At 37.7% G+C, this 14612-nt stretch overlaps 1 protein-coding gene across 4 annotated transcripts in view; it reads left to right on the top strand.

The window, feature by feature from the left end:
• The window catches only part of GBE1 (1,4-alpha-glucan branching enzyme 1), a 290444-nt gene that overhangs the window by 196757 nt on the left and 79075 nt on the right, over positions 1 to 14612 (top strand). For all 4 annotated transcript variants that reach the window (XM_077819979.1, XM_077819985.1, XM_077819991.1 and 1 more), the window contains one exon: positions 4192 to 4363. In XM_077819979.1, the coding sequence (XP_077676105.1) occupies positions 4192 to 4363 (172 nt within the window). The remainder of the gene's footprint in view (positions 1 to 4191; positions 4364 to 14612) is intronic.

Raw genomic sequence — 14612 nt, 5'->3', positions numbered from 1 at the left:
TTCAGCTTTTTGTAGGACACGTTGGAGTCTTTCATCCATCGAACATATCTCTTAAAATTGTTTTGTTAATGGAAGCAAATTCTTAGACTTTGAAAGAGGCTTTATCTAGGCTATATATAATTTGAAAGCCGCCTTTAAGTATTTGATTAGTTTCCTCAGTTGAAAAACATAAGAATTGTCATACAGGGTCACACCAATTTTCTATTTAGCTCAGTATTGGGTCTCCCAACAGTGGCCAGTATCAGAGTTGAAGGGGAGTGTTGGAGTGATTCATCCCTGTCTTCTCCTTCTGGCTTCCTGCATTTAGGGACACTCCGAGCATGGGGTTACATCCATGACTGTCTTGGCTCATATCCACTGAAGGACCTATCTTTGATGAACTTGTCTAGTTCTTGTTTGAACCCAGTTATGTTTTTGGCCTTCACAACATCCCATGGCAACAAGTTCCACACGTTAATTGTGTGGTGTGTGCAAAAGTACTTCCTCTTGTTTGCAATAAACTTGCCATCTATTAATTTCATCAGATGACCTTGGGATTTTGTATTGTGGAAAAGGATAAGTAACACTGCCCTATTTACTTTCTCCACATCTTTTGTGATTTTATAGTCCTCTATAATATCCCTCTTTAATCATCTCCTTTGTAGATTAAGCAGCCCTGATCTTTTTCGTCTCTCCTCATATGGAAACTGTCTCACACTCTTGATTATCTTTGTTTCTCTTTTGTAAACCTTTTCCAGTTTCACTGTATCCTTTTTCACCCAGAAGTCCCCATCTTATTGGCTTGTTTGTTGTTTTTCCCCTGTCTAAATCCAGCTGATGCTCTTTACACAGGGCTTCTCACTGTGCTTTGAACATTGGGTCCTGATCTTGACTGGGACTGTGGATTCTACTGCAAAAGACATATTATTTTGTGATTATTTATTCCCTTGGAAGTTGGATCCCCATCTGGATTTCTGATGTGGAAAAATGGCTGCCTAATGTAAATCACTAAATATTGTCTCCCCCCCCCCTTTTTTTTTCTCCATATTTTGGACTGGACCCTGCCTGTTAATTTTATTGTCTCATATAGCAAAGTATTTTGTTTTGAACATTATAGTTAATCGTACACAATTTAGACTGGAAAAAACCCCGATCGCTTTTATTCTTCTGCAAAGTTCTGTCTTCTACAGTATATTTTTGAGTTAACTATGGACAGTGATGCAAATGAAGTAAACAGTTTGTTTAGACAAACTCTCTTTCCCTGATAAACTGAAACTCCGTACTGTTTTTTGTGGGTTGTTTTCTTTTTGTGGGGCTTTTTCTTTGTGTTTTTCATATCCTATACAGATATGTTAGACTTTAGGCTTCAGTGTTTTTGTTTCAGAGTAGCAGCCGTGTTAGTCTGTATTCGCAAAAAGAAAAAGAGTACTTGTGGCACCTTAGAGACTAACCAATTTATTTGAGCATGAGCTTTCGTGAGCTACAGCTCACTTCATCAGATGCATACCGTGGAAACTGCAGCAGACTTTATATATACACAGAGAATATGAAACAATACCTCCTCCCACCCCACTGTCCTGCTGGTAATAGCTTATCTAAAGTAATCTTCAGGTTAGGCCATTTCCAGCACAAATCCAGGTTTTCTCACCCTCCACCCCCCCCACACAAATTCACTCTCCTGCTGGTGATAGCCCATCCAAAGTGACAACTCTTTACACAATGTGCATGATAATGAAGTTAGGCCATTTCCTGCACAAATCCAGGTTCTCTCACTCCCTCACCCCCCTCCAAAAACCCACCCCCATACACACACAAACTCACTCTCCTGCTGGTAATAGCTCATCCAAACTGACCACTCTCCAAGTTTAAATCCAAGTTAAACCAGAACATCTGGGGGGGGGGGGGGGAGGGTAGGAAAAAACAAGAGGAAATAGGCTACCTTGCATAATGACTTAGCCACTCCCAGTCTCTATTTAAGCCTAAATTAATAGTATCCAATTTGCAAATGAATTCCAATTCAGCAGTTTCTCGCTGGAGTCTGGATTTGAAGTTTTTTTGTTTTAAGATAGCGACCTTCATGTCTGTGATTGCGTGACCAGAGAGATTGAAGTGTTTTTGTTGTCAGTCTTTAAAAATCATAACTGGATGGCCGACATTTTTTAAAAAAATCCATTTTTCTGGGGGGGGGGGGGGGAGGGGGGGGGGGGGGGGGAGAAATTAGGATAAGCTTTTCCTTTTATTATTTTAGTTTGAACTTATTTACTGGGAAAATGGCTTGCTTTTCCAATGTGGCGTTTACTACCCAACCTATTGTATAAAGGAGAAAATGAAAATTCAAAATAGAGTATAAAATGGGAATTGGACTGATTCAACCCAAATTATAGGTATTTGTGAACACACAAAATAGAATATTTGCTTCAATCCTTGGATGTGCAGTTTAAACCTGTACTAAAATAAACCTGGTTAGTCAGCATTTATAGGACATTGTTTTTATACAGGAATAGACATTAGCAAGGTTCTTTTACAATAAATTAAGTAATCTTTCCTTCAACGGATTCGCTGATATTCTTGTTCCAGCTAAGCTATTTTCTAGAATAAGAGTCAGTGCTTGATGGAAGTAATACCCTATTCTCTGCTATCTATGCATAAAGATTTAGTGTACCAGTAACAAGCTATGGAGGCAACAGCTTTGGGGGTATCTGAAACACATGCTTTCTATAAAACTAGCCATTTTTCATCAGCCATGAAACAGCTGCTTGATCTGGTGGACACGGCAAGTGATCTTCCTATGTTTATGCTCTGTCATCAAATCACTTTGTGTGAAATCCTGGTTCCACTGAAATTAATGGAAAAACTGCACTGACTTCAGTGGGGCCAGAATTTCCCCCTTTGTGACTTGGGTCAAAGCACTTAACTTTTGCATGTGTCCATTTCCAGAGCTGTAAAATGGGGATAATGCTATAGTTATGTAATGCATATGTTGCAAGTGTATTGTAAATCTTGAGAAATATTTACACAACACAGCATTTCAATGGATTTTTGAATTTTCAAAATAATATTATGGCTGCTTTTTCATTTCTGTTCTACGTATAGGTATCCAAAAGACTTCTGTGGTTGTTCTCCTGTACACTGAGAGAAAGGAAGCCCTAACCACAGAATTGACTAACACTTACTCTATGGCAGAAGTACAGTAGTTATCAAGTTAATTTTGCTGAGTACCATGTCTCTCTTACAGCCTTTCTGTCAAATACAGCACTTGTGGGAGGGAAAAAAAGAAAATTGTAGCTTATAAAACACAATACATGCAAAAATTAACTGAAACCTAGTTCTCTGAAACACTCATTTAACATGTACTATATAAATACACGGACTATTCATTTTGATTTCCTTCTTACCCTTAACTACATTTTGTTCTGTTATAGAATCTGAGTTTGTATGGCAGTCAACTCTTTTTGTGTGAGGGGATGATTTCCTTTGTCTAGTCTACTAAAATGGATAAGGGATTTAAAGTACTGTAATCAGAATTGTATTTAAATCATCTTTACATAAAAATGCATTCTCTGGTATCTATAAACAAGATGATTATTTTGATAATTCAGATTTCCATTTTTGAGTACCTACTTAACAACACAATTAAGTTTATAAATGGCTTAAATGTTGGAATTGATACTGGACCAATAAATCAAGCGAATGTGTAAGCCTGTTTGAAAAATCTACTTGAAAGGCCTTCCAAAATAAGTCAAATGGAAATCTTCAGCTAAACAGACGAAACATTTGCAGTATTTTCTACTATATATTAAGGGGTAACTGAACTAGGCTGCTTTGAACAGAAGTAATAGCTTCATGCAATTGCTGATTTCAGATAGATAGAATTGGAAGCCTAATTTTTCTCTCTGAGCTGAAATCCTAAAAACACAATTGTATATCTTTAGCTGTGTGTACACAAAGCATTCACATTGTTCACTAAAGAGTCCTTAAATTGGAAGCCTTGTTAATCTCCCTTTTGAATGTTGTTCCAGATACTTTATTAAGTAATCTTCATCTCCTGTCTTGTTTTCTCTGAAGCTCCTAAAATGTAACTCTTGTAGTGTATTATAGTTAATCCAATGTACTTGTCACTTGATCTAGAACACACATTATATTAATAAGCTCTTTTGGCACATTGAGGATTCTCCTCTCCACCCTCTCATCCCCATTCCTTTATTACTCCAGGCCCTTGTTGGTGATAAGACGTTGGCATTTCGGCTGATGGATGCAGAGATGTATACAAATATGAGTGTGCTTTCACCTCTCACTCCGGTTATTGATCGTGGAATACAGCTTCATAAAATGATTCGCCTCATTACTCATGCACTTGGAGGAGAGGGTTATCTCAACTTCATGGGTAAGTGATCTTGGCTAAAAGTCTCCATTTTCTTTTGTTATGTAGGCTTTGTGGTGAAGTAAAATGACCTGGCAACATCCTGCAATTGCAGTATTTATCACAGTGTTGGAGATTTCAGCTTAAATATTTTGACATAGTTGACTTTTTTTAATCTGGTTTCAAAATGTAATATTCTCTTTTAAGATGTAGTATAGTCTACAACAGAAAAATTTAAATTGAGTCATTCTAGGATTTAAAAAAATAATTGAATCTCAAAAAGTGTTATCTAGTTGAAGTTACATTTATTTAAAATACCATTCATATAGAAGCTCTATATACTAGCAAAGAGGAGAGAATAGAAGTTGATGAAGTACAGGCAGGAGCTGAAGAGAAAGTCACATGAAAAGAGTCTTATGCAATTACATTCCATGAAGGCATACAACTAAATATTTTCAAAATTTTATAAGGACTTGTACGCAAATACAAGAAGTTTAAATACTAAGATATGTTAACTTAAGTGCCTGGTATTAAATGAGGATATTGATCTACTAAGCATCACAGAAACTTGGTAGAATGATGATCAATGGGACATAGTAATATCAGGGTACAATATATATGAATATGACCATATAGATCGCACTGGTGAGGGAATGGCAGAGTACATGATAAAAAAGCAGAGAGTCAAATATAGTAAAAATCTTAAATAAATCAAACGGTACCTCAAATCTCTATGGATAGAAATTCCATGCTTGAATAATAAGAGTATAGTAGTGGGAATATACTGCTGACTACCTGACGAGCATGGTGATGGTGACTGTGTAATACTCTGGAAGATTAGAAAGGCTAAAAAACCAGAAAACCCAATAATAATGAGGCATTTCAGCTTTCCCCATATTGACTGGGTACATGTCACCTGAGGATGGGATGCAAAGATAAAAACTCTAGACACCATTAATGACTGCTTCTTGGAGCAACTAGTCCTGGAACCCACAAGGAGAGAGGCAATTCTTGATTTAGTGTAATTAAATTTAAACATCCTTGTAAAGGAGACATACCACGTAAACCCACCCACAACAGTAGCATTTATTTTTAAAATGGGGAGCTATACTAAAACAAGCAGGCTAGTTAAACAGAAAGTAACAGGAACAGGCACAAGAATGAAATGCCTCCAAACTGTATATAAACTTTTTAAGAACACCATAATAAAAGCTCACACTAAATATATACTCCAAATTAAAAAAACAAAAACAGCAAGAGAACCCTTCCCCCCTGCCCCCCCCCCAGCCACCCTGACTAAACAGAGTAAAAGAGATGATTAGAGGTAAAAAGTCATCTTTTTTAAAACTGGAAGTCAATTCCTTCTGTGGACAATAGGAAGAAGCATAAGCCCTGGCAAGTCAAGTGTAAAAGTATAATTAGACAGACCAAAAAAGAATTGGAAGAGCAACTGGTAAAAGACACACAAATAAACAGCAACAATGTTTTTAAGTACATCAGAACCAGGAGGCCTGCCAAACCATCAGTGGGGCCATGATGATCAAAGTGCCAAAGGAGCACTTAAAGAAGTCAAGGCCGTTGTGGAGCATGAATGAATTCTTTGCATAAGTCTTGACTGCAGAAGATGTGCGGGAGATTGCCTCATCACAGCTATTTTTTTAAAATTTTTTTTAGGTGACAAATATGAGTAATCGTACCAGATTAAGGTGTCAGTAGAGGGTTTGGAACACATTCATAAATTAAACAATAATGAGTCATCAGAACCAGATAGACTCATTGACTTTGAGGTCAGAATGGAACATCATGAACATCTAGTCTGACCTCCTACACATTGCAAGCCACAGAACTTCACCCGCCCACTCCTGTAATAGACCCCTAACCTCTGGCTAAGTTACTGAATTCCTCAAATAATGATTTAAAGACTTCAGGTCACAAAATCTAAAACCTCCCAGGGCCTCTGCCAATCTGATCCAGGAAAAAATTCCTTCCCAACCCCAAATATGGCAATCAGTTAGACCCTGAGCATGCAGGCAAAACCCACCAGCCAAACATTTAGGAAAGAATTCTCTGTAGTAACTCAAACTTCCTCATCTAGTGTCCTATCACTGGCTGTTGGAGATATTTGCTGTTAACAGTTGTGGATCAGTTATGTCCCCCTGTAGGCATCATACAGTCCCCTCCTTAAATTTGTTGACCTCAATCTTAAAGCCAGTTAGACTTTTTGCTCTGATGTACACTGCTCTCCTTGGAAGGCTGTTACAAAACTTCACTCCTTTGATAGTTAGAAACCTTCGCCTATCACTAAAATCAGCCTCTGTACCATCTAACTGAAGGATAGCTAATGTAACGCTGATTGATTGATTTTTATTTATTTATTTATTTTTAAATGTTCCAGAGGCAATCCTGGCAATTACAGGCTGATAAGCCTAACTTCAGTACCAGACAAACTTGTTGAAACTATAATAAAGAACAATGATCAGACACACCTAAATGAACATGGTGTTTTGAGGAAGAGTCAACATTGCTTTTGTAAAGGGAAATCATGGCTCACCAATTTATTAAAATTTGTAGCGGGGTCAACAAACATATGTGATCCAATGGGTATAGTGTACTTGGACTTTCAGAAAGCCTTTGACAAGGTCCCATGCCAAAAGTTCTCAAGCAAAGGATGCAGTTGTGGGATAGGAAGGACAGTCCTCTCAGAAATCATTAACTGTTTAAAAGATAGGAAACAAAAAGTAGGAATAAATGTTCAGTTTTCACAATGGAAAGTGGTAAATAGCAGGATCCTCCAAGGATCTGTACTAGGATCAGTGTTCCCCAGCTTATTCATAAATGATCTGGAAAATAGGATAAGCGGTGAGGTGGCAAATTTGCAGACAATGCAAAATTTTACTCAATAGTAAAGTCCAAGCTGACTGTGTAGAGTTACAAAGGGAACTCTCAAAACTGGGTGACGGGGCAATAAAATGGCAGATGAAGTTTAGTGTTAACTGCAAGTAATGCACATTGGAAAATGTAACCCCAAGTATACATACAAAATGTGGTAAAATTAGCAGTTACCACTCAACAAAGATATTCTAGAGTCAGTGTGTATAGTTCTCTGAAAACATCTGCTCAGTGTGCAATGGCAGTCAAAAAAGCTAACTATGGTAGGAACCACTAAGGAAGGTATAGCTAAGACGACAGAAAATATCATAATGCTACTTCATAAATCCATGCTACACCCACATCTTGAATACTGTATGCAGTTGTGGTCACCCCATTTCTAAAAAGATGCATTAGAATTGGAAAAGGTACAGAAAGGGTCTAAAAAATAAAGATTAGGGGTATGGAACAGTGTCCATATAAGAAGAGATTTAAAAGACTAGGCTGTTCCACTTAAAAAAGAGATGACTAAGGGGGGATATGACCGAGGTCTATAAAATCATGAATGGTGTGGAGAAAGTGAATAGGCAAGTATTAGCCTTTCACATAACACAAGAACCAGGTGTCACCCAATGACAGCAGGTTTCAAAAAACATAAGGAAATACTTCTTCACACAATGCACAGTTAACCCATGGCATTCGTTGTGCCAGGGAATGTTGTGAAGGACAAAAAAATGACTGAGTTCAATAAAGAATTAGACAAGTTCAGGGAGGATAGGTCCTTCAGTGGCTATTAGCCAAAATGGTGCAGGACACAACTTCATGCCCTGGTTGTCCATAAGCTTCTCACTGCCAGAGGCTAGGACTGGACGATCGGACTGATCACTTAATGATTTCCTTGTTCTGTCCATTCCCTCTGAAAACTCTGATATTGACTGCTGCACAAGACAAGATACTCAACTGGATGGACCAATGGTTTGACCCAGTATGGCCATTCTTACTCTCTTATGAAGTTTATACACTGTATCAAATGTATCACAGATAATGTGAAATAATTGTTGCATGTTTAATTAGCTTTTTATTCAGCTTGAACAACATTGTTTTCAGTAAAATGCAGCAATATTTCTTCTGACAATGCAGAAAAATGAAGGTAATAAATATTTATGCAAAGTATAGGCAGGAATCAAAATATAAATAAGTTAGATCAGCTGGTTCTTTCACAATACTAAGTACGCTATCTAAGGAGGGAGGTTTTGGAAAATGTTTCTACTAAATTACAGATGTCACTGCCACGTATTGGCATGGTAAGGTTAGAAAAACTGGAAGAACTCGACACTGCATGTCAAATTTAGAATGTCAGTGCAGGCTGATTGAGAGTTTAATACTGTGTATGCTTGTAGTGTGAATGAAATTTTTCAGTAAATGTAATATTTGATAAAATGTATTGTATGTAAAGGGAGAAAAGTTTGCAATAGATAATGGAAGGGAACACACAAGTCCAGAGTGCCTTCTATCTACTATGCTTAAAATAATTGTGTCATGCTGTCTATTCAAGCAAATAAAATAAGAAGTAGCAGCTGTGGTTTTAGATTTTTTTGTTTTTTTATTTTTGTTTAAATTTATAAAGTGCCATGAGTGTCAGGGAAAGCAGCCTCCTAGAACAAGTACTGAGGAGGAGAATGAGCAGTGGGAGTCTTCTAGTATGATGGGGGAAGAAGTTGAAGTTCTCTCTTGTGATTTCTCCAACAATACTGAAATGCTTACATACATCATATCTGAAGCAGGACTTTTAAGATTTCTACTTTGGGCCTCATAGCCACAATGACTTAACTCCTGAAACAAAGGTTGTGGAGTCAGCAGTTTAAGGCTCAGTTTTGGTGCCCTTGGCACTTAGCTATCTGCGTGTTCACTAGGGTATTGACTTCAGAATATAGAAACCCTTTCACAATCTCAGGCGATATCTCCGGTCACAGCTGATCAGTGCACCTGGACTATGTTTTTCTAATGGTGAGAAGCTAAGTCTAGCTTTGCTCCAAGCTCCCCTCAGGACTATCTTAATTTCTTTTTGATGGTCTAAACAAAGAACTACAGCACCCGTCAGACCAGTGTTTTGGACTTCAGAGCACTTTGTTTGACAGTCCAACACCACAGTTGTTGAGAGAAACAGCACTTCCTATGGGATGTATCTGAAGGCTGTGACCTAAAGATATTGCTAGTCTTTCACTAAGTCCAATTTAGCAGCTTTCTCCAAGAGGTTTTATATGACTTCTCAGATTGAATACCCATCCATCTATATCCTAGATATCAATAAGCAGCCAGTGTTTCTGTACATTGGTAGTTAAGTTATCAATATCTATTTTTGCCTTGTTTTTCATGTTTCTGGATATCCAATTATCATTTGCAAGCATTCTCCTTTCTCTCCCTGTGTTCCCTACTGCTTAAATCCCAATTCAAGTGCATTGACACATGAAAACTTGAATGAGAATAGAACAATTGTGTAAGGTCTCTAAATTGGTCTCTTCATAATACAAACCCTCAGGAACATTCCTCCCTTTTGTATCCTGTTTTTCAGCTCTGTCTACAGCTTTGCAAGTAATCACTGAGGCTTTAGGCACCCATCTGGCTCTTCTAAAGGCTTGTCTTAGAAAGGAAAAATAGTTGCATATGCTTATTCTGGCTGAATGTGAGCATGACAATCCAAGAACACTCTGTAGTGAGCACTGTCTCTGAAAGACCAATTTACAGTTAAGAGGGAGGGATTCTATAATACTTGTGTAGTGTGGGGAATGTCTGTTTAGTATCTCTGCTCTGAAGTAGAGGCCAATGAGCCATAATCCCACTTTAATTGAAACTTGTTCATCACCACTCCCATACCAGGCTGAGATTTTAACAGGCTCCTAAGATATATTAGTGCTGTTTACCTACTGTGAGCGGACAAATGAATCTGGCCTACTGTATTAGGGACTTTACAGGATACAGCCATTCTTCTTGTAACATTCTGCTCGTAGTCAGAATGTCAGTTTAGCAATTCACACTCTGTTCATCTGCTTCCTTCTTTTCCACACAACCTTTCAATACCATGAACATGTTGACAGAAATGGCAGCTTGTTTTTCAAAAGTTGCTTTTGAAAGAGTGTCCTACAGGTGTTTGTGGTAGGTGATTTTATTCAGTGGTGCAAATATTTTTACTGTTAGGTTTTTTTATTTTATATATCCGCGGATGTGCACTTTTATACATAATCGTAATATAATTGAAATACATTATGCGTATAATTGTAATATAATTCAAAAGAGCCTAAATGGACTATTGGGGGAAAAAATATAAATAAGCCTGGCTTTCTTTGTGCACAGCTGCTTATAAATGTCAGATTAGCACTCACCTAGTTGCTATTCCTGAGAAAGAAATTAGTGAAACAATCCTATATCCTCACTCAGTATTTTTTTTTTCAGATTTCCCCTGTTAGATGTTTGATTGCTTTGTAGTTGAGAAGAAACTGTGTTTTCAAGAGTCTGATATTGCTGAATTTCGTAGCTTACAAAATGTAGTTTAGTTTTTTAGGATGCTCAATTAATAAACATCTGGTCCATGCTATTTTATTTTTTTCTAGTGTAGTAGCACTTAAGAGCTCCAAACAGAGATTTGTGCCCTGTTATGATAAACACTATACAAATAAGTAACACAGACAATTCCTGCCTCGCAGTTCACAGGCTTCGATTTAGACAAGACACAATATGTCAATAATCAAATCAATGGGAGGTGGGTGGGAGGTCAAGTTAACGTTAGAGACAGGTATGATCATATCAGTTAGTCACAGGTGATTGCCAGCCTAACCAATATTACTGCTGGTCAGCATTCCTATTACCAAAAATTCTCATTTAGTCATTGTGGGTAGTCTTTGTTCATAGTCATGCTTTCTCTTAAATTAATTTCATTTTTAAATAAAAGATAAATGTATTATCTTTGGTTTAAAAAAAGTAAGTTTGGTAGAGGGTAGATGGTATAGTTTGAATAAAACTTCACAAACACTTGTTTGCAAAACTTTAGATTAATTATTCTTATTTTACACTGAAGAAATCTTTAAAATAGCAGTCCAGCACTTCAGCTGAATGGTAGCTGAATATTCTTAATATATGTTTAGCTGGAAAAAAAAGAATGACTACCCATTGCTGTTCCTTCTTGGGGGCCTTACCAAGTGCACCATCAGCGGGTGTCAGGCCTTGGGCCTTTACCTGTCCTGGGTGGAATTCCACAATTTGCCCACTCTTAGACCAGAACCTGCATTACAACCCTCTGCTTGCCAGATGTATTATTTAGTAGGCCCAATAGGCTTGGCACCTGGGAGAGTTTTCCTTTAGGATCCTGTGACTATGTACATTAGCAACAATGCAGAAACCGCTTTTCAAAACAAAACATGCTTTATTTTGCCAGAAGGTATGGAGCACTTTGAGAAGTAGATTTAAAATAACAGAGACCTAGTCACATTTCCTCATATAAGCTCAACCTGCTTATCTGTAGTTGAGGTGGGTCTGACTTGTTCCCTATCTCTGAGTGGGAGGCAATGCTCGTGGCCTGTTACCTCTGATGCTGTGTCCTCCCAGCCTGTCCAGTTTTTTTTCACTTGCACAGCCAGCTCACTTCCAAAAAAACCCCTCCTTTTCCTAGCATCTGCGGTTTTAGCTCAAGCTTAGCCTTGAGAAGAGTAAAAATCCAAACTTGGATGGAACCATTTAAATAACTTCTCCCCACAAATGATGGCCCAGCTATTGTTATCTAAAACCCTGTAAAACTGGGTTTAAGGTAACAAAAGTTTGTCAACCCCCAGTTCCAGTCTGACTTAACTATTTTACTTCAATAAGTAATTCAATACAAAATTGAACAGGGAAACTATGTCAGACATATAAGAATAATGCAGATATCTACCAATTTGTTACAGAGGCAAAAGGGGTAATGGCATTGTAGTGCTAAATATTTGTTAGTGTCCAAACACTCCATGTGGGAATGGGGCCTGTTTTGTTTGTATCTGTACAAACATAGAAAAGAGATCATGGTTCTTATGAAGGGTTCATAGTCTAAAGATGCAAATAGATGAAGGGTCGGGGGATAGGGAAACACTATGCAAATAATCAAATATGGTGAAGAGCGGGCACAGTTTTGCTACCTGTGTAGTAGATGTTTGTTCTTTAATTGCAGGGGGAGGGGAGGGAGTAAGAGACTAGGGAAAGGAAAGAAGAGGAACAGTGAAAGCTGTGTAGCAATGCTGTCTTTGATTAAAAGTTCCAATAAAAATAAAAGTTTGAAGAGCCCATTAAGAATCTACCAAAAGAAACTATAGTGCTGCTGTGATGTGCATGCAGCTATTAAATTCAGGAACTTTAAACAGTGTACTATGTACAGTGAATGCGAGAAGATGAAAAATACATAGACTCAAGGGAAGCAAAAATGAGGTAATCTGAAGTACAAGCCGATAAGATCTTTAACCTCTATGAATGCTTGCTTAACATTGTAAGAGTCAGCGTGGAAAAACTTGCATTTTTAAGCTCTTTATTATTTTGAGCCGCAGTGACAAAGTGTTAACACTAATTAAGTGTATTTTTTTTCTTATTTGTTCTGTGACCCAAGCTGCAAAAGCATATGTGTCCCTAAAACTAAAAGAAAGAAATATCAATATAACCCACATAGATTTGTCTTCTCTAATTCACACAGTTCACTTCAGGAATGGTGAGTCAAAGTCTGGAATAAAAATGACTTGGTTTAAACTTTAATATAAATAGTATGGTTAAAGCAAACTGAATATTTTAATGAAGTAAAACTGGAATATTAATTCTAACAGCCATTTACTGTTGGCTCTCTTTCTACAGTGTGAAAAATTGTACCCTGTATTGACTTATTCAAGAAAATACTGTCCTACTTCATTTTATTCTTTTGTAAGCATAATTGGTCTGTGGTCTCCATTATAACCACTAAACTTTTGAAATTTTATATCTGTTAATTTTATATCTGTAGCTGTTGTAAAACAAATCATATTAACTGTTCAAGAGTTCTCAATCTTCATTTTCCCCTCTTTTGTGATACCACAAATGATTTAAATTGGTTATGCTGGATTTGTCTGACACAGCTCAAAAGTGCATGTGTGTGCTTATGTATTTAACAAAGCTCTAGAGAAACACAAAAATCAAGTGTTTTTTTTTTTTAAGTGACTGGTCAGGAAGAGTTTATAAAAATAACTTCATCTAAAAGTGCTGAAATTGAAGACTTGGGGTTTGATGAGTGTATTTTGGAGTTTACACTTCTGTTTAATGGGTGCATACAGTATACCTAGTGTCAGGGTACCCCCCCCCCACACACACACACACACACTGAACTCTGAGGTACAGCTGTGGGCACCCACATGAAAGACCTTGTAAGCTTATATTCTACCAGCTTAGGTTAAAACTTCTCCAAGGTACAAATTCCTTTCCTTGTCCTTGGATGGTATATTGCTGCCACCACCAAGTGATTTACACAAACATGCAGGGAAGGGTCACTTGCAATCCCTATCCCCCACCAAGCCCCTACACCCACTTTCCTGGAGAGGCTTGAGAATAAAATACCAACCAGTTGCCTTAGCAGTGTGAGCACAGACCAGACCCTTTGTCTTCAGGACACCAAAATCAATCAGGTTCTTAAAAGACAAACTTTTATTATAAAGAAAAAAGTAAAAGCATCACACCTGCAAAGTCAGGGTGAAGGTAACTTTTACAGAGTAATAAAAAGATTTAAAACACAGAGGATTTTCCTCTGGGCTCAGCTTCACAGTTACAAAAGCAGGAACGAAACTACCACTTTAGCATAGGGAAATTTACAAGCCAAAACAAGAGAGAACCTAATGCATTTCCTTGCCCCACTCACAGTTTCTGTGGTATTAGATGGATTATTCCAGGTATATTTTTCAGGAACTATTGTACCTGCTTGGCTTCTCCCTCCATCTGGAGAGGGAACAACACACAGAACAACAAAACAAATCCTTCCTTCCAGGATTTGAAAGTATCTTCTTTCCTCATTGGTCCTTCTGGTCAGGTGCCAACTAGGATATTTGAATTGCTTAACCCTTTACAGGTAAGGCAATCCAGTACAGTTGCCAAGGAGGGATTTTATGCTACTGAATGGGCTGGCATACATAAAGGTTGCTACCCTTCCCCCTACATTCATGACACCTAGCAAAATACGCTTTGAGCTGCTGGGTATATTAAGTACCTAACTTCATTCTGACAGGAAGGATGAACTTCTGGTTAAAATATGGAACAAGGAGTCATGCTGTCTGAACTCTGTTCCAGGCTCTGTGACAAACTTTGTGTTCTGTTGAGCAAATTAGTTAAGTTGTTTGTGCCACAGTTGCTCTTCTCAAAAATGACATGGCTGCTTACC

The sequence above is a fragment of the Eretmochelys imbricata genome, chromosome 1 (assembly GCF_965152235.1).
Source record: "Eretmochelys imbricata isolate rEreImb1 chromosome 1, rEreImb1.hap1, whole genome shotgun sequence".
NCBI classification, from domain to species: domain Eukaryota; kingdom Metazoa; phylum Chordata; order Testudines; family Cheloniidae; genus Eretmochelys; species Eretmochelys imbricata.
Note: the sequence above shows the minus strand (reverse complement) of the source record. Positions and strands in the feature narration are given on the sequence as shown.